Source organism: Scyliorhinus torazame, chromosome 3 (assembly GCF_047496885.1).
Source record: "Scyliorhinus torazame isolate Kashiwa2021f chromosome 3, sScyTor2.1, whole genome shotgun sequence".
Taxonomy (NCBI): Eukaryota; Metazoa; Chordata; class Chondrichthyes; order Carcharhiniformes; family Scyliorhinidae; genus Scyliorhinus; species Scyliorhinus torazame.
Window position 1 is genome coordinate 126,416,056 of NC_092709.1, and position 20,650 is coordinate 126,436,705.

The 20,650-nt window shown below is 44.2% G+C and overlaps 1 protein-coding gene across 1 annotated transcript in view; it reads right to left on the reverse strand.

Annotated features, from left to right (window-relative positions):
• The window catches only part of LOC140408667 (protein transport protein Sec24D-like), a 278,487-nt gene that overhangs the window by 220,801 nt on the left and 37,036 nt on the right, over window positions 1-20,650 (reverse strand). Inside the window, exons 2-6 of the mRNA XM_072496182.1 lie at window positions 15,103-15,303; window positions 13,275-13,374; window positions 12,745-12,893; window positions 9,694-9,978; window positions 8,929-9,062 (exon numbers count right to left, since the gene is read on the reverse strand). Coding sequence (XP_072352283.1) covers window positions 8,929-9,062; window positions 9,694-9,978; window positions 12,745-12,893; window positions 13,275-13,374; window positions 15,103-15,253 — 819 coding nt within the window. The 5' untranslated portion in view covers window positions 15,254-15,303. The remainder of the gene's footprint in view (window positions 1-8,928; window positions 9,063-9,693; window positions 9,979-12,744; window positions 12,894-13,274; window positions 13,375-15,102; window positions 15,304-20,650) is intronic.

Genomic DNA, 20,650 nt, shown 5'->3' on the forward strand with positions numbered 1-20,650 from the left:
CCAAATTCTTATTCTTCTTGTTGATGAGAAATCTCTGGTTTCCTTAGTGGGAAGCAGTAATGGCCTGATTGAGTAAAATGTAGATCCACACATTTTCCAAACATTATAGCTTGATCATTCTTCATATCCAGCGTCATCTGAGCTTTCTTCATTGCTGATTGACTTTTTGACGAGATGGCGGAGGGCTGTGGTGTGTGCCGCCATGTTGGGAATGAACTTCCAGAGGAAGTTGACCATCCCTAGAAAGCGGAGGACCGCCTTCTTGTCCTCTGGGGTCTTCATGGCGTTGATCGCCGAGACCTTGTCAGCATCTGGCCGCACGCCTTGCTGCGAGATGTGGTCACCAAGGAGTTTGATTTCTGATTGACCGAACGAGCACTTGGCTCTGTTCAGTCGGAGGCCATGGTCATGGATTCTGTGGAATACCTGCTTGAGGTGATCGATGTGTTCTTGAGGTGTTGTGGAGCAGATTATGACATCGTCAACATACACGCGCACCCCCTCGATACCCTCCATCATCTGTTCCATGATGCGGTGAAATACGTCTAAGGCAGAGATGATGCCAAAAGGCATCCGGTTGTAGCAGTAGCGACCGAACGGGGTATTGAATGTGCATAGCTTGCGACTGGATGCATCCAGCTGTATTTGCCAGAACCCCTTGGAGGCGTCCAGCTTTGTAAAGAGTTTGGCATGAGCCATCTCGCTGGTCAACTCCTCTCGTTTTGGTATCGGGTAATGTTCCCTCATGATGTCGCGGTTTAAATCCTTGGGATCGATGCAGATTCGCAGCTCCCTTGATGGCTTCTTGACGCAGACCATGGAGCTGACCCAGTCCGTGGGTTCTGTGACCTTTGATATCATGCCGTGGTCCTGGAGGTCCTGTAACTGCTGCTTGAGGTGGTCCTTGAGGGGTGCCGCGTGGATCACAGGGGTGTCGTTTGGTTTGAGCAGGATTTTGTATCGGTATGGGAGTGTGCCCACTTCGTCGAACACGCTGTGGTACTGCGTGGTGATGTCATCAATTTCAGCCTGGAAGTTCTCATCAGGTGAGGATGACATGGTGCGGACTCGCTGAACCAAGTTCAAGAGTTTGCAGGCCCGAGCACCGAGCAGGGATGCTCTGTCAGGTCCCACAATCTCAAATCGCAGTGTTGCTTTAAATGACTTATTGGAAACTTCGAGTTGGCATGAGCCACTGGCAGCTATGGCATTGCCATTGTAGTCAAGGAGCTGGCAGGCCGGTGGAAGAATGCTTGGTCTGGCACGGATGGTGTCGAGATCGGATTTGGAGATGAGGTTCGCCAATGCGCCGGTGTCCAGTTTGAACCGGATGCGAGCCTTGTTGACTGTGAGGACAGCACACCACTCGCTGAGGAACGGGGGGGGTGCTTTGCTGTCCTGGAGAAAGGAAGCGCATGCTTCGTAATGATGCTCACATCATACCATCGAGGGCCCAAATTAATTGGGGAGGTTGTAGACTGGGTCATCACATGACTGTGTGATGATGCACCATGTCTTGCGTCATGTGGCAGGAGCGCACCAGATTTCACCGGGAGCGCAAGTGTTTTTTACATCTACAGTTAGTTAAATAAACTTACTGTTACAGCAAGCCACAGAAAACTACATTCTCAAGGGACACCCGGGTGTGGATATAACTACAGAATCGGGGCAGTCCATTGAATAATCCCTTCAACCATCCACTGTCTCGACCTTAGTCAGCAGACCCATGAGGAGGTCCTCTGATCTGTCTGTCCCTCTGCATTGGCTAGCCAAAGATCAGACGTGTGAGGCTGAAGTGTAACCAAAAAATTAAGAACTGCCGCTTCAGATTATAACAGGGCTACAACCTCACACAATCAAAGTAAACATGGACTCCACATGGCTGCAGAAATTGCAGGCAGCCTGGTACTCTGTGAAGCGACTTAATCTTCCATTGTACTGCTGCGTGAAACACCCTCCATGTCAAATCCCCAATTTTAAGGAAGAAAGGGAAGATTTCTATGGAGACAATCCCTCCAGCGGGAGCACTCGGCATCGCCAGACAGCAGGATGGATCACCATGGCTGGAGAGTATGTGGAAGTAGAGTGTTTGCAGCAGCTGCCCACTGAGGAAAGCCCTCTGTGCATAATGGAATGGCACATTGGGGATTTCCATAGGATAGTTCAAATTCTGGAGTTGAGGGTCCCAACAGATGTTTTGGGTTCAGGGCCAATTAGAAATGCCACCCAAATAGGGTCAGCTCAGATGGGAGAGTGTTTCTTGATATGCTTTTGAGAATCAATTAAACTAATGAACCAGCCCTTAAAGGGACATTGTAATGAAAACAAAACCTAATTGGAAACTTACCAAAATTAAACTAAAATGTTACTTTTGGCGACTGATCATGCAGTCCATCTCCTGTGGCACCCACCAGTTGCATACTGGTGGACACCTTATGTCACTCTCCAGGGCACGGAAGAGAAGTAGGCAGTCAGGTCCCCCACCACTGCCCGCTGCCTGTACCTGTTCATGGTCCCCTTGGCCAGGCCCAAGAGAGGACTAATGAGGAGGTCCTCCACACTACCCTCCCCTCTGCACTGGGTAGCCAATGATCAAGAGTGCAATGAAACCTCTGAAGAACCTCTGCCTCAAATAGTAAACAGACCGGCTGCAACCTCACACATTCATAATAAACATAGAAAAAGACTCTTCAATGCTTCAGAAAATACAGGCTGGCTGGGAGTCTACGAACCACCTTAATCGTTAGGTGCACAACATTGCTGCGAGCAACATCTTCCAAGCCAAATCTCCACTGGAACCTCCCATCAGGAGCTTCCTCTTCAGGCAGCAGGATGGCATATGTGGACAGTTGACGAGGACAAGGAAGTGAAGGGAGTGCAGCAGCAGCCCGTACAATTAATTCCTCCATGCGGAGGGAAATTCCAATTGTGGAGCGAGGTTTCCGAGGGAGGTTATGGATCCTGGGGCCAATGTGAAATTCTGATTGAACAAGGGTCAATTCAGAAGGGAGAGCTTCTTTTTGACTTGACGGCAGCACCCTGTTAGTGGAGAATACTGTCCGTGTTGCTAGTTGTAGCGTTTTAACGGCTGGCCCACCTGTTGCTCAAATGTTTGAGACACCTTACCCTGTCATGGTAATCTGAAGTAGGCTGGGCACTTTTCAGGACTGAAAGTGGCAGCCTGAGGTACATTCATGAATTTGCGCGATATACAGCGAGCAATGATTTGATCATGGTAGCCATTACACTGCAGATAGCTTTGAAATAGCACCCTGTTTCAGCCCAATTCCATAGAAATCTGGGCCACTGTATCTGACATATTTATTCGAGATTTTTGAGAATGTAATTAACAGATAAGATAAAGAGGAACAGGTATATGTAGTGTTAATGTATTTCCAAAAGGCGTTTGACAAAGTGTCAAGATTGTCCTGTGAGGAGAGGTCGAGTGGAATGGGTCGATACTCTCTGATGTTTAAAAGATTGTGAGATGAAGCATTGAGATAAGATTCTGAGAGGGCTTAATAGGGTATATGTTACAAGGTTATTTCCCCAGGCTGGATATTTTTAAAAACTAGGGGCATTGCCTCAGGAAATGACCGTATCATTTAAGACCAAAGATTAAGGAGAAATTTCTTCACTCAGATGGTTGTGAATCTTTAGAATTCAGGACTGCACATATTCAAGGTTACAATGGATAGATTTTTGGACTCCAAGGAAATCATGAAACACTGGGATCAGTGGAAAAGTAAATAGAGTTGAGATTAAGATCAGCCATGATTGTATTTAATGGTAGAGCAGAGTCAGGGGGCCATACGTCCTACTCCTGTTCCATTACTTTTATTACATTCAATTAATTGTTGGATAACAATAGAACCGTGGCAAGATCCAGAGTAATATGCATTCATAATGCAGCATGATGTATGTGCCCAGCACCATTCATAAGATACACAGTAACAGAATGAAGACCCTTCGCTTTGATCAAGTATTCATTCATGGCCATTAGTACCATCACTGGTACCCTTGAGTAGTATTTTTACAGGAGTTCCCCAACTCTGCCCCCGTGACTTCGGTAGATAATCAGCAGAAACCCCAAAGAAATAGCCTGAATGCCCAGTTACACTGTTCTTCCAGGATTTTGGCATTCTTTCATTCATTTTAAAACAGAAAATTGTAACAACTCTCAGATATTTCAGGAGCTTGCAATTATTGAAATCTTGAAATCGTGTTATTCAATTCAATTCCATTGCTCAGTCTCTGACCTGGTTGGTCCATGAAGAAGATGGATGTATCATCAGTACTCTGTCTTAATCGCAAACTGGGCTCTGCACAAAAAATCCACTATAATGATGTAGAGAAGGCTGACGCTAAACTTGATAAAGATTTATTTACAAGGTTCTGCATAATGCAGCATCTTGATCCCAGCATAATCCTAGCTGGGAGGATCAGGGTCTGCTTTTAACCTCTGCTCAAAACAAGCCCGAGGTGGAGGCTGTCATAATATACACCAGTATATCATGGTGCAGACACACACTGATGGACACACAGTGGGACCAATAGTGTTGCACTATTTCAAGTGTTGGTGACCTGTATGTGATCCAGAACACCCAACACATCAGAGGCATCTGCCTGAACCCCCCCCACTCCCCCAATTTACAGGAAATGCTGGGTTTACGGATGGGCTTGCGGACTTGTATTGGATTGTGGTTGTTCATCTCCTTTCTATAGTGAGTCAATTTATGTTGGCTGAAGCGTTCAAGTCACGGCAAAAATGTGTTTTAAAAATAACGGAGAAGCTGTCAGCTTCGCTGTTGAACTTACTGCAGCGAGCATTTGCCTTGCTAAAACGATTCCTCTTCTGCTAACTCCTGATCAAAATAATTTTTTTAATGGGTATTGTTTAAGTTATATCAAGTAATTACTTGTTTTATTCAGTTATAGGATTAAACAGCTGTTTTGGCATATTCAATCCAAGTGTTCTCACAGGCTGTGTTCCCATATCAAGGTAGGTGAAACATGGGCCGGAAATTCTCTGTCCGTTCTCACCGGTGGGATTCTCCAGACCTGCCGCAGTGAATGGAATTTTGGCAGAGCGCCAAATTCTCCATTCTCGCTGACAGCAGTGGTGGGGCGAACATAGATCAGAGAATCCGGGGAATGTGCAACAGCAATTTCCATTCAGTCAGACCATGTTTCTGGCGACCCAGTAGTTAGTACTTCTACCTCACAGCGCCAGGGACCCAGCTTCAATTCCGGCCTTGGATGGCTGCCTGTGCGGAGTTTGCACGTTCTCCCAGTGTCTACATGGGTTTCCTCCGGGTGCTCTGGCTTTCTCCCACAGTCCAAAGATGTGCAGATTAGGTGGATTAGCCATGCTAAAATTGTCCTTTAGCATCCAGGGATGTGTAGGTTAGTTGGAGTTACAGGGAGAGGGTGAGTGTATGGGCCTAGGTGTTGTGCTCTTTCAGACGGTGGGCCGAATGGCCTCCTTCTGCATCTTGGAGATTCTAAATTCTAAGACTAAAGCAAAATATTGTAGATGTTGAAAATCTGAACCCTGAAAATACTCAGCAGGTCTGGCAGTATTTGTGGCGAGAGAATCAAAGTTGACCTTTCAGGTCAATGATTTTTGTTCAAACTCACATTTTGTCAGTGGGCAAGGAGTTAGAAATGTAAGTAAAAGGGGCAACGGTGGGAAAAAGGAACTAAAGCGATTGGCAAAGACATTGGTGATGGAAGGCCAAAGGGATCATAGTTGGACGAGTAAAGATGTGTCTTGATGAGAAGTAAATAGCAGAAGTGGGAACAGCTGCCATCTGACAGCAAAAAATAGAAAAATACTGGAAAGTAAAGCTGAAACCTGCAAAGAGAAAGGAAATAAAATGGGGAGAAAAGAGGTCACGGTCTGAAAATGTTTAATTCAATAGAGTCCAGAAGGCTGTAAAGTGCCTTATTGAACGACGAGGTGCTGTTCCCGAGGCTTACATTAAGCTTCATTGGTACGCTGCAGGAGGCCGAGGTCAGAAAATCCAGAGCAAAAGCAAGGTGGAGAGATAAAATGGCAGGAAATTCAGTGTTATGCTTTTTAAAAAATAAATTTAGAGTAGTCAATTATATTTTTTCCCAATTAAGGGGCAATTTAGCATGGCCAATCCGCCTATCCTGCGCATCTTGTGTGTTGTGGAGGGTGAGACCCACATAGACACGAGGAGAATGTGCAAACTCCACACGGACAGTGACTCAGGAGAATTCCACTCAGTGTCTCTGATATTACGCAGTGCTCCACCACTATGAATGCAAAAAAATGGAATGCGATGCGGCTAAAAATCACAATTTTAACTGGCCGTCCATAGAGATTTTTGATGTGCTAACTTACTGAAAATTTGCAAATGTTCTACAATTGATGTGCTCGATTTTAGGATTAATGTAAAGTAGATAGAGATTTACTCTAAACCGTGCTATTCCTGATGTGGCGGTTTCTGATATCAGTCCCTCACCTTGCCAGAATGTAAGGAACTTGTGAAATCCTCGTCTGTTTCAGGTTTCTCTTTTCAATCCCTGTCCCTGCAACATTGTAGTTTCATTTTAAACTGCAGACCTTGGTCAATTTGGTCAAACTGAAAACATCCCTGGTCTAATTTACTGGCCCAGATCTCCCCTTGATGTTCTGTGGCACAGACCATGATGCCATTTTGATGGACTTGGCAAGCAGCCAAGCATGCATCTGACATTCTGGGATATCGCCTGTTCTTGCTTGCGATTGGTAGTGCTTTTTGAGAACATTCTGGAACAGAAGACAGTCTCCATTTTGTTCCCAGTTCTGCAGATTTGGAAAGTAGCACACAGCAAGATTCTCTCCCTCTCTATCAGCTTTCAGACTGAGATTTGAATGCTTCCAACCAGCTTGGGGAAGTAACTTTGCCTTAAATGCCTCCAGTTAGCCTGTGAAAGGGACCTAGGAGAGAAACTGTGGGCAAATAGACATTTTTAATCATAGAATTCCTACAGTGCAGAAGGAAGCCATTCGGCCCATCAAGTGTGCAACGACCATCCAAAAGAGCTCTCTACCTAGGCCCACGCCCCCATCCTATCCGCTTAACCCAGTAACCACACCCAAGAGGCAATTTAGCCAGCCGACCTAACCTGCATATCTTTGGACTGTGGCAGGAAGCCGAAGAACCGGAGGAAACCCACGAGGAGAATGTGCAAACACTACAGAAACAGTCACACAAGGCTGGAATTGAACCCGAGTCGTTGACGCTGTGAAACAGCAGTGCTAAAAACTGTGCCACCATTCCGGCCCTTTGTATGCCGCCCCTAGTGTATCCTGATTAAGAACTGTGAGGCCAGTGCTCCAAATCCTCTCTCCCCTTTTGGATTCTTCCTGAGGATTCAGAGCAAGGAGAGGGGTTGTCTAAAAGCCCACTTAAAACCCTCATGTTGAGAAATGTAGTTTTTACTTAGTGAGGCTGATAGCCTATCTGGTGGATGCAGGCTAGAATTGCGCAGCCTTCAGAGGGGGAATTCTCAGTGTGAATACCCCGATTGTTAAAGGTGAAAGTGACTTACCAGAGAGCATTCTGCAGCCTACAGATTCTGATTGACGACCACCATTAGAAGATTGCTACCTTGGCAGCAAACAAACATCTCACGCCTTTTAATCCCTGTTATTTTCAATCCTTTTCCTACCCTACCGTATGTTTATCTTGTCTGGGTGGAGGGTGGGATGGGGTTTGGGGAATAGTTAGATTAGCAGACCATTGTTCCATTCCTCCCATTATATGTTCATCTTTTTCCTTGTTATAAATAAATCTTTTTTAATGTTTTACTTACAAGTCTGGTGCCTGTAACTCATCGGAGCAGTCAAGAATTAAACATCAGCCAAAACTCCATTCCCTACAAGCAGGACCGGAGGATCCCATCGGCGTGAATGAACGAAGAGCCCTGGCCAATGTATTTTAAGACTTTCTCCTAAAGGCGCTGACCCAATTAATTATTCAATATGTCCAAAAAGAATGCACTTAAGAAAACTGGTAAAAAGAATCTCTGAACTCTATCCAGTTCCTAGGGTATCAATATTAATTGACAAAATAAAGTACTACCATTTTGTTTTAAACTCTTAGTTGGACTGAATTCAGATTCTGTGGATGTGTCCGAGCTTCGGCTTTCTCCTTCCTGACATAAGCGATCAAAGGAACATGATAAGACATGCATCGCAAAGGAAATTATTCTATCCACTGTACTGTGAATCCTTTGGAAGAATTACATCTAATAGTGAGACAGGTATCACAGGTACAAGATTTGGCTGCTGGAACAGCATTTGCTGGGATACAGCACATATTCCTACCAACCCCCCCCATGTTAAAACTCAGAGTAGGCTCCACAGGGAACCACTGAACTGACAACAGTTATGGAAACATCACCAAGCAAATCCATAGGAAATTCCTGAAACATTAACTCTTTAACTCTTCCGGCACTGAATACAGTCTAGGAGGTGTCCAAAGCTGAAAAAATTCAATACACAACCAGCACGGAATGTTCCCCAATTTGGGCATTACCAATTTGTATTGAGGGCTGCTAAGTCATGGGATTGCGTATAAAATGATTTGTTGAAATATTGAAAGTCGATGTCTGCTCCACAATCATGAAGCCCCAAAGGTGAGGAAAAATGAAGTTTGAATGGGAACACCTAGATGAATAATTGGAATAAAAATAGCTGCCCAAATACTTTCTTTCTTCTGTGATAAATGAAGAATTTTCCCTGCATTACTATTGCAGTTGGAATGTTTCGCTAAGTCCAAGTAGAACACATGACTAGTTAAGAATGACATAACGAATTATAATTAAATTATATAGGCTTCTAATACAGTCCAAACAAAAAAGGGGAAAATAATAATTTATCAAGTCTATCGTTTACTGTACTTTACTTACTGGGCTAGGGATAGAATCAGGATCAAGTTTTTTCTGTTGTGGTCCAGCTAGCTGTGCACCAGTTGCTGGGGCCCCTGGATAAGCACCAGGATAATTTTGCTGCAGCCCTCTTTGCTGCCCTCCATACATACCTCCTGGAAAGAAAAATCACAAAGACTCAGTGTCCTAGGCAGAATTGAATCATTTTTGTTTGCATGGCTCAGGAAAACAGCAGCATTTATTTTAAACAATCCAATAATTGTTAGCAGTTTAGCATAAACAGACTCCATTTTAACTAAAAAATATTAATCTCAAAGTATATTCTGCTCTATAATAACTACAGAACTGTACAAAATTGTTTGCTTTTGAGTTATAATTAGATGTACCTTGCTCAGAAATTATATCAAGAGGAGTAATGAATCTACAGGTACTCTTAGTATTATTGACTCTACGGCACATCAGTATTAAAACAATTTCAACATTTAATCATTTCTGTACAGTTCTGACTGCTTAGACTGGTCACAGGCTAGAAATGACTCTCTGGTAGAAAAGAACCCACTATGTTTTTCCTCAACACAGTCCAGTCATATATTGCAGTAGGGCCTGGAGAAAATGCATGTTATTATACAAACATCTGAATAACTTTAACTTGCATTGCATATGGTCCTTGAAAAGACAACTGTACAATTTTGGCTGAATTGAAGACAGGAGAATTTTCAGACAGCAATCAAGATAATGCATTGTTAACTAATATTTTAAAATTAAAATCTAAAGGAAAATACCTACCCTGCTGTGGTAAGTACCCAGTCATTGGAGGCTGGCCTGGAACTTGTTGATAGGCAACACTGCCTTGATTGGGTCCAGCAAGACCAACGTGCATGCCCACGCGGGGAGGAGGAGGCATTCCAGGGGGCACTGCAGCTGCTGGGACAGCAGGTGCAATAGGCAGACCCTGGGATGTAGGAGATGAAATGGGGGGTAAAAATTGTTGTGGCTGAGATCCTTGAAATGAAGGCCGGAGTGGTGGTCCAGATAGTGATGGAGTGTTTTGTGGGTGTACTGGAGAAGAACCTAATAATAACAGAAAAAGAGAAGCAGCCTGTAGCATTTTAAAATATGTAATGTTTAAAGAATGGTAACAGTGAAATTGGTAAATTGATGGGTGACAAATGCTACAAAATAAATAAGCTGCATCAACATTAACATGATCCTACAAAACTGACAGACTTTATTTATTATGTATTTAAATATACAAAGTACACAATCTTTGAAATCATTATTGACAATGGTTCTATTAACTGTCTTATTTTAAGAGTTAAAAATGAGTAATTTGCAAGTGAGTGAAGGTAATACACATTTAATGATAAGTAGTTTTTTGGTATTATTACCAAGAAGGCTTCTGTAGACCTGACATTCCTATCAATCTTATAGCAAATTAAGGAAAATGCAGCATATTACATGGCTCAGGTGACAAATGTGCAACTCATTCCTAAAAAATGCATTAACAGCAGGCATTGAGGTACAGATAATATCTACATATCTTAAATGGTCAATGAACAGTTACAAAGTCGAGCTTCAAGATACTGAAATCTGTCAAATATTGGTAAAAATCAGCTTTGACAAAGAGTCATCCAGACTCGATTTGTTAGCTCCCTTCTTTTGCCACAGATGCTGTCAGGCCTGCTGAGATTATTTAATATTTTCTGTTCTGGTTTTGGTTAAAAAAAAATTGGACTTCATTCAGTCATCCCTCAAAGAATCTTGGTTTAGGAAGACCAGTGAGATCCACGACAGGCTGCCAGAATTAAATGGTCAGCAGATCCAAGATGGCTTTTCACAAATGGAACTCACAAGATTTGAGGGGGTAGGGCAGTGTGGAAGGCCAGAATGATATGGAGGGTAACCCTTGTGAGAGTTAAGCTTTGCAGTAAATAGTTAAACAAGAGTTAATGTAGACGAATGCTGGAAAATCTTCCTCATGCTCATTGAAATAATTTGCAATGAAGTTCTGCTGAGTAAAAGAAGAGAACACGTAAACAATCTGTTGTCTTTATTAAAACCCAATCATCCTCAGGTAAAAGAGACCAAAAAACTGTATGCAGTATACTACGTGCAATCACACCAAGGCCCTATACAACTGCAGCAAGACCGATGTGGTTTTTCCACCCGTTTTTGTGGGGCGGGAGAATAGAGCGGGAGACCAAACATGAGGGCGGGACTTCCACACTCTTATTGTCCACCAATAATGTAATGGGGATCCTGACTAAATATGCAAATCAGGCATTGTTAGGCTGTCCATTCAGTCGGCTTGCATGAATCACAAGAGGTCCCCACAATGTGCACCTCGTGAACAGAATCCATCGGAGGCACACCACTGAGGAGGGGGTGGGGGGTCATGCCTAGCCAATGCCGGGGTTCTGTGCAGGAGGTGCTAGGGGTTCCTTGGTGGGAGGTGTTCCATGAGGGGTTGTGGATTCCTTTTGCTTTTCTAATCGCTTGCTGAACCTGCATGTTAACATTCTGTGATTCATGCACAAGGACATCCAAGTCTCTCTCAATACCAACCTTTCCCAGTCTCTCACCTGTCACTATTCGAATAGTGATGACAGCTAATGTGATCAAACCCTGAAAAATATTGGTCAGGACTCGCACTAATTCCACCAAGGCAGGTAGAAGGTCCACTTCCTGACTGATGAAATAAGATAAAATCGACCCGAAGGGTCTAACACTATAGTTTGCAGTTGGACTGGAGAGTCCCAAAATGCTGTTGTAGATTTTAGCATACTAATGATTAACATTCTCCTCTGAAATTCTCCTCTCCAGCAATGTTGCTAGCCCACTATTCCAAATTGCGGGCAGTGACTTTTCAGAACAATACATTAAACTTCCATACACTAATATCTCATGGTATACATTGAAGGCCAAGATCTTTCTGGGTGAAATCACAGCCATTTTTACAAAATACGTAAACAAAATACATATTAAATCACTTTTTTATGAATCCATAATTTAGCAAATTTTAAGTTAGGAAACATCAGCCCCAACCATGTTTCTAAACTGATTTTATTGACCTTTCCTTGCATACAGAAGTCACTTTCTGCGAAATAAACTGATCTGGCAGCATCTGTAGGGAGGGGAACAGAGTTAATTTGTTGAGTCCAATATGAATCTTCTTTTGAAGAAGAAAAGTTTCTGTCTTTATTCCAGATCTCCAGCATCTGCAGTATATTTTATTTTCACTTTCTCTGAAGTTCTATTAGCAATTTTATCCATTTGTATGTTATCAGGGAAACTAGTCAAAATAGTAAAATGTGTTTAAATTGAATTAATTCCAGAGGAGTAAATGCTGTTTCACGCACAGAACTAAAACAAAAGCTTGTGATCAACTAGATTCTGAGCTGTTGACATAATGTTAACAAAGTGCTCAACATATTTTATTTAGACCTCAAACATCCCAGGATCACCACAGGAGACTTCAGAGGAGTTTGCCTTTGATTGTTCTTCAATAGCAAGGCAGAATTAAACACATCAAAAGCATTTATGTCCCTCAGGAAATCTTACATTTCACATGGATTAGAGGTCACATGCAGTTTAAAAATGTCAATTTCTTCAAACTCCACTCTAATGCCCTTTTGGCCTCACGATTCAAGAGAATGAAGAAATTGTAAGATGAGAGCATCAACAGGGGTAACTGCAGAGAAACCATCTCGAACTTGAAACCTTTTGGAATATAAAACATGAGTAAATCCCTCATTTCCTGTCTTCCGCTCTCTTCCTCTCTTCACATGCCTAAATATTCAACTGGTTTAAATTACTTAATTAAAACAAAACACTTACCATGGTCACCTATTTGCATGGCATCAAGCTGACCAGTGACTTGCTGTGTGAATAAAGGTTGTGCAACATTCTGGTAATTTGCCTGTGTGTTGGAACCATGGGATTGAAGGGGAGATGTCTGACCACTGCATGGAGAAGGAACTGCATAGCTGGAAGTAAGTAAATAATTAAATAATAATCAGGTAATAACCATGACTGCATCTCCAATTTTTATTTTTTGGTGTATGGTACATTTTTAACAAAATTAAACCCACGATGGTAACAGGCCCTGCACTCTGCAAGAAATAGTAGTATATAAAAGACTAAGCCAGGATGGTGGTGGTGGTGGCACTGAAGGCAATTGATTGCGTCATAAAGCTACACAGGTCTTCAGTCATCAATGCATAAGAAAATGATGGTGCAAATTTAAAAGTAATGCAGCAAGCTTAGGTCACTCTGAGTTTAATCAGTTTTATAAAAACAAAGCACCAACTGCCTACACGTGTCCAATGGTATTTTGCACATATTGTATTGTGTGATCTAGCAAATACCTCGGTATCTGGTTTCCAGGATTATATATTCCATTCTGGAGGTTAGTTTGTCCAAACTGGCTAGGATCAGGTGGATGACCATGAGGTGGTTTTAAATGCCCTGAAAAGAAAATACATATGCTAGCCATAAGCTGAGGTTTAGATAACTAAAACCTTTGAGGACAGTAGTAATGCATAGAAATAAATGGAGATAAAAATTCTAAAATATACAATATATTCCCACAAATATGAAAAATTGGAACGGTGCCCTGATTGTATAATCATTCAATTCTACAGTCTGCAATACAATCTACTCATGGGTACTGCAAATAATTAAAGTAGCTAACAATTTGAATTTGGTAACTTTGCTAAATAAAATAAATATTTAGAATTTCTTGTCAAATTATATGGATTCCCTGACAGAACGTCAATGTAATGGAACCATCTAGTTCTACTGGAAGAGTTCTTATGAAATGTCCTCAGTATGCACATTTGACTGAGAGCATAAACTCAAGAAAGATTATCTCAGCAGGGGTTTCTGTTTTAATAACCTGAGAGAACTGCTGACTTTGATTGATTAACATCTTGGGTCAGAATAAGCTGTTCTTTCGGTGATCTCTTTTGTCAATGCCTCAATGTTTATTTGCACAAGATTAAGAGATTTGAAGTGTTTGAAGTTTCTGTTATTGGTTCTTTAATGTCTTTGGATAATACAATACAAGGATTAGAGGAACAGCATCTTGTTCTTAAAAGAAGATTTGTGAATAAGCGTTCTATGAGCAGTTCCACACATGCCATTGGTACTAAATGGCTTATTGGTTCTGTATGTGAATGGGCATGGAAGTGCCATGAGTTGGCATGGAGGGTATGAGAAGCATGGGGGAGGGGGGGTTAGGGGGCATGAATTGGCACGGAGTTGGAATGGAAGAGGCATTAGTAAGAGCTTCTGAACCTACCTTTCAAATCCCAAATCCAGACTGTAGTTCACAACTTCTCTGAGGAGCTATGAACTAGGAATCACCCGTCTAACTGGCCTGACTACACAATAATTGTTGGGGATAATTCGGAGATATTTATCTTTGCAAAGAGATGATCAGGCCAGGAATCAGTGTGCAGGGTTACTTTCCCATGCTAGCTCTCCCAAGTTGAGGCTGCAGGAAATGAGGATGGTAGTCCCAGAATTAGGTTCTACGTGCTATTTTGAACTGGGTATGGAGTCGATCTAATTCAGCAAAAATCCAGGCCCTTGTCTTTAGATAGGCTAAGTTAATTCACCCTTGGCCTAAAAGCCCGGAATAACTACATTTTAAAATGCCAATTGTTCTACTCTAGGTCTCCTCGTTTTGATATTCCTCCTCAGGGGATCAACAATATAGCTTTCACATACGATACGATGCTAAATGGATGGATAATTTTTTTGATTCTGGATATAGCCAGGGCAACAACTAGGTTCTAATGGCAGCGATAATTGTTAAGAATATTATGAGTTAAAATTGCAAATTCTGAATTTCCTCTTGGTAAGCTGAAGCAACCAGTAAAGGTGAAACTGGTAGCATTTTTAGTAGGAGTTTCCCACCTCTTTGAATTACCAAACAGTGAGAGGAGGTGGAAGAATTGCCAAATCTCTCCCATTGGAACTCCAACTTAACCAGATCCCTCCCAAAATTCTGGCCTCCTTCACTTTCATATCCAACTCCCAAGACTTAAATCTTCCTCTCAATCTCTGGATTTTCAGATCATTTGTGTTCCATTGTTGATAGCTTGTCTCTGGGAGACTGTTGTGCAAGGGGTGGTGGGGGAAGGACTAATTTAAAATTTATTTTCAGGAGTATTTCTCCAAATGCATTACCTGCTTGAGCTGCAGAATATGGTTGACCTGTTCCACCATAGTGGACATAATGAGGCTGTGGAGTTGTTGAACCAAAGCCAGTTGAATATCCTCCCATTCCAGGTTTGGCTTGAGCATAAGGTGGTGTTGCAACATATCCTTGCTGACTCATTTTTGATTAGAATATGTTCATTCCTTAGATATCCTAGATCCTGGAGAAACCTAGTTGGGAGTATGGGTGGAAAAGTACAGAATTATATTCACAGATTACAGGTCCGATCACTCTTGCTTTCAGTTGCCTGCAGAGACGGATGCAGAACTTGCAATGCCCTAGGCCAACAAATAATATAACTTACAACTGGCTCCAGTCATCTCAATACCGTTCCTCACATAAGGTGCCTGATGACAGTTTTAAAAATAGCCACCTACAAAATGAAACCAGGGGCGAAATTATCCCCAAGCGGCGCGATGTCCGCCGACTGGCGCCCAAAACGGCGCCAATCAGACGGGCATCGCGCCGCCCCAAAGGTGTGGAATGCTCCGCATCTTTGGGGGCCAAGCCCCAACATTGAGGGGCTAGGCCGACGCCGGAGGGATTTCCGCCCCACCAGCTGGTGGAAACGGCCTTTGTTGCCCCGCCAGCTGGCGCGGAAATGACATTTCGGGGCGGCGCATGCGCGGGAGCGTCAGCGGCCGCTGACAGTTTCCCGCGCATGCAGTGTTGGGAGTCTCTTCCGCCTCCGCCATGGTGGAGACCGTGGCGGAGGCGGAAGGGAAAGAGTGCCCCCACGGCACAGGCCCGCCCGCGGATCGGTGGGCCCCGATTGCGGGCCAGGCCACCATGGGGGCACCCCCCGGGGCCAGATCGCCCCGCGCCTCCCCCCAGGACCACGGAGCCCCCCACGCCGCCTTGTCCCGCCGGTAAGAAAGGTGGTTTAATCCACGCCGGCGGGACAAGCAATTTATCGGCGGGACTTCGGCCCATACGGGCCGGAGAATCCAGCGGGGGGGGCCCGCCAACCGGCTCCCGCCCCCACCGAATATCCAATACCGGAGACTTCTGCAACCGGCGGGGGCGGGATTCACGGCGGCCAACGGCCATTCTCCGACCCGCTACGGGGTCGGAGAATGACGCCCCAGGTTCTTTCTTTGCCATGTTTGGGTTCGCAGGGTGCACGTCAACATTTAAAAAAAAATAAAGTCCAACCCTGGCAGTCGCACCCCCCCCACCGCCCCTCCCTGGCTAGCAGCATGCTGACAGCCCATGGTTGTGTCTTTGGGTACTCGGCTTATCCCCTCACACCCTCAGCAGCCACGCCATCCCATTCGTGGGAGGTGGGAGAATAGCGAATCGGACCAGTTAATGATACTCATTCTTCTGGATTACAACGGATACAATCAAAACCTGTACAACCTTTCCTCAAAAGATAACCCCCCCACCCACCCCTCAATCTCAGGTGTTGGAGGAGTGCACCTTCTCTGAACGGCTTCTAACACAGTTGTGTCTTTTCTTAAAAAATGATACCAAAACTGTACACAGTCAACCAGATGTGGTCTCACAAACTGTACAACTGAAGCAAAGCATCCCTGCTTTTGTATGTCATTCCCCTTGCAATGAATGACAACATTCCATTTGCAAGGTGTTAGGAGGTGTGACTAAATGCTTAGACAAAGAAATCCCTAAAGAGAGAGAGAGGTGGTGAGAGGGAAGAGTTTAGGAACAGAGGCAAGACAGCTTGGCAATGCTGTTGTGACATCTGGAACAGTTGGAGGGTGTGCGAGGGGCTGTAAAAAGGTCACTTGGTGGAGAGCTCTACTGGAGAGGTGGAGTTATAGAGATAAAGAAGAGCGACAGCAGGAAGGGATGTAATCAAGAAGAAAATAATTTAAATTTGTGAAATTGAATGATCAAAAGCCAAAGTAAGCCTGCAAGAATATGGATAACAGATGGTAGAATAACGACAGCGCAGAAGGAGGCCATTTGGCCCATTGAGTCTGCACTAACACTCCTCACCTTGGCCCAATCCCCTGCCCTATCCCCGTAACCCCACCTACACTACACATTTGTGGACACTAAGGGGCAATTTTAGCATGGCCAATCCACCTAACCTGCACATCTTTGGACTGTGGGAGGAAACCGGAGTACCCGGAGGAAACCCACGCAGGCAAGGGGGAAATGTGCAAACTCCACACAGACAGTCACCCAAGGCCGGAATTGAACATGGCTCCCTGACGCGGTGAGGCAGCAGTGCTAACCACTGTGCCACCATGCTGATGAGGATAAGATATAGGTTGAAGTTTACAGAGAATAAAGAATTGAAAGCCGTCCAGGACAGCATTAAAATCATCCAGTCAGAGAGGCACAAAGTTATGAATGATAGATTCAGTGGCAGAAGAGCTGAGGCAAAGACTGGCTGGTGATGCTACTGACCTGAAAATAGGTGGGTTTGTGCAATGGAGAATACATAGGTCAGGAGCTCAGCTCATGGTTGAATATACAAGAGGTCGTGATTTGTCTAGTGTGACTGGAAAGTGTAGGATAGCGCACGGTAGCAAACTGAATGGCTTGGCATTAGTACACAGTATGATAGGAGAGTTAACAAATAATGTGAAGGAACAAAGTGAGTACGTGCAACGGAGCACAAAGAACTAGTTGAACTTGGCGGAAATTAAGATAACATAAACAAGGGTAGCTGGTGTAAAAGGACAGACAACTTTAAGTAGAATCAAGTAGAGCAAGTGTGTTAGACTGAGCTGGAATCAGTGTCACATCATCTTCGAATTAGGTTTCAATAAATCGTAAGAACCACAAGAAGAAACAGACAATAATTCAGACAAGACAGAAAAGATTGTTATGGAAAAGAGTATGGAGGCTGATGACATTGGTAAAGAAACTGTTCATCTCTTGCCAGGGTGTTGTATGTATTTGCAAATTGTCATACATTGGATGTCTGGGGCAGCACGGTGGCGCAGTGGTTAGCAGTGTTGTCTCACACGCCGAGGTCCCAGGTTCAATCCCGGCTCTGGGTCACTGTCCGTGTGGAGTTTGCACATTCTCCCCGTGCTTGCGTGGGTTTCGCCCCCACAACCCAAAGATGTGCAGGGTAGGTGGATTGGCGCGCTAAATTGCCCCTTAATTGGGAAAAATGATTTGGGTACTCTAAATTTTTTTTTAAATACATTGGATGTCTTAAGATCCTGGTTCAGTTAGCACCTCTTCTGCCACTGCTTGGAGTCACTGCTTTTCTTTATGATTCATAGCAAAGGTTGTTTGTAGCACAGTTTTATAAAAAGCAACAAGACAAAATTATTGAGAAACGTTGCCTGTGCTATAAGGCAAGGACCTTCTAATGGGTTTGAAACATCTGAGTTTGTTTCAGTAATCCAAAGATCTACTGCGCCAAGGTGTTGGTAGCTGTAATCTCATTACGGACTGTGAGATGCAAAGCAATTCAAGTTTTAAAGGAATGAATGCAGTAGCATATATCCAAGACAGTTTTCGGAACCACGGTAGCACAGTGGTTAGCACAGTTGCTTCACAGCTCCAGGGTCCCAGGTTCGATTCTCAGTCACTGTCTGTGTGGAGTCTGTATATTCTCCCCGTGTTTGCGTGGGTTTCCTCTGGGTGTTCCAGTTTCCTCCCAGAATCGAAAGATGTGCAGGTTAGGTGGATTGGCCAGGCTAAAGAATTGCCCCTAGTGTCCAAAATGGGTTAGGTGGGGTTACTGGGATAGGGTGGAGGTATGGGCTCAGGTAGGGTGCTCTTTCCAAGGGCCGGTGCAGACTCAATGGCATGAATGGCCTCGTTCTGCACTGTAAATTCTATGATCTATGAACCAAATAGCTCCAACAAGGGAACAGTGTCTACTAGGTTTAGTAATGAGTAACGAGACAGGGTTAATTTATATTCTAATAATATGGAAACAGGCCATGTCAGGATAGAGTTTGACATCAAGTCTGAGAAGGAAAAAGATCATACCTAAACTGATGTTTTAAATTTACATAAGACTGTCTTTGAAGAAATTAGATGGAAGCTCGCACATTAAAATTTGGTCTGAGCTATTAACTTGTACGCATATTTTTTAAAAAGATGGAACGTAGTCACAGAAGCATTTCGTACAATGCAAGAATAATACACATTGTACAAGAGGAACAAAGCAAATTACTGCGGATGCTGGAATCTGAAACGAAAGAGAAAATGCTGGAAAATACAATACGTTAGCTCTTTTCTCTCCCTACAGATGCTGCCAGGCCTGCTGAGATTTTCTAGCATTTTCTAGGGGGGGGAGGGGGAGAGAGGAGGCTTCAATTGTATACAGGACCCAATGGCTGACAGATCAAACCCCAAAACAGGGAGGACCTCAAACATGGCAAAGGAACTCGGTCGCTTTATGGAACAGATGGGAGTGGTGGACCCCTGGAGGTTCACCCACCCAGGGGTAAAGGAGTTCTTCTTCTCCCCAGGACACAACGTAAATATCAGAATTGATTTCTTTGTGGTGGGGAAAACGGTCCTTCCAGGGCTGATCAAAGCGGAATACTCCACAGTTGCAATCTCTGACCACGTTCCACATTATATGGACGTGAGATTGGAGACGGGCAGGGCCCAACACCCCACATGGAGGTTGGAACTGCCCTACTAGCCGACAAGGCTTTCAACGAAAGGGTATCACAGGCCGTGGCGGATTATACGGAGAACAACCAAAACGGGGAGTTCTCACCCTCCACATTTTGGGAAGCGTTAAAGGCCGTAATTAGAGGGGAAATTAGTGCTTTCATAGCGCAAAGAGTTAGGGAGGAATGGACGGCGAGCCAGCAGCTGGTCAACTCCATACTGGAGGTAGACCGTAAATACTCCGAGGTCCCAACCATAGCGCTCCTAGTGGAGAGGAAAGAGCTACAAAGGAACTTTGACCTGCTCTCCACTAGGAAAACAGCGCACCAACTCCACCAGGCGTGGGGGACCCTATACGCACACGGAGACAAAGCCAGCCACCTGCTGGCACACTAGCTGAGAAAGCAGGCAGCCACCAGAGAAATTGCACAAATCAGGGACAACAGAGGCTCATTAGAAACAGACTCAGAAAAGGTCAACAAAACCTTTGAGGCCTTCTACCAAGGGCTATACACCTCAGAACCCCCAGCGGGGGAGTCGGGGATGAAACTGTTCCTCGATGGACTGGACATGCTAGTCATGGGGGAGGACAGAAAACAGGGCTTGGAAGCACCACTAGCACTGGGGGAGATCATGGACAGCATTAGCTCCATGCAGGCAGGGAAGGCACCGGGACTGGACGAGTTCCCGGCGTACTTCTATTAAAAATTTGCGACAGCACTGACCCTGCACCTGTGGGAGATGTTCACAGATTCGCTGGCTAGGGGCACACTACCACCTAGTACAGGCCTCAATCTCGCTAATACACAAGAAAGACAGAGACCCAACGGAATGTGGGTCATACAGGCCCATCTCACTACTAAATGCAGACTCCAAAATTTTGGCCAAAATCCTAGCCAAAAGGCTAGAAGACTGCGTACCAGAGGTGGTCGCATAGGACCAGACGGGCTTTGA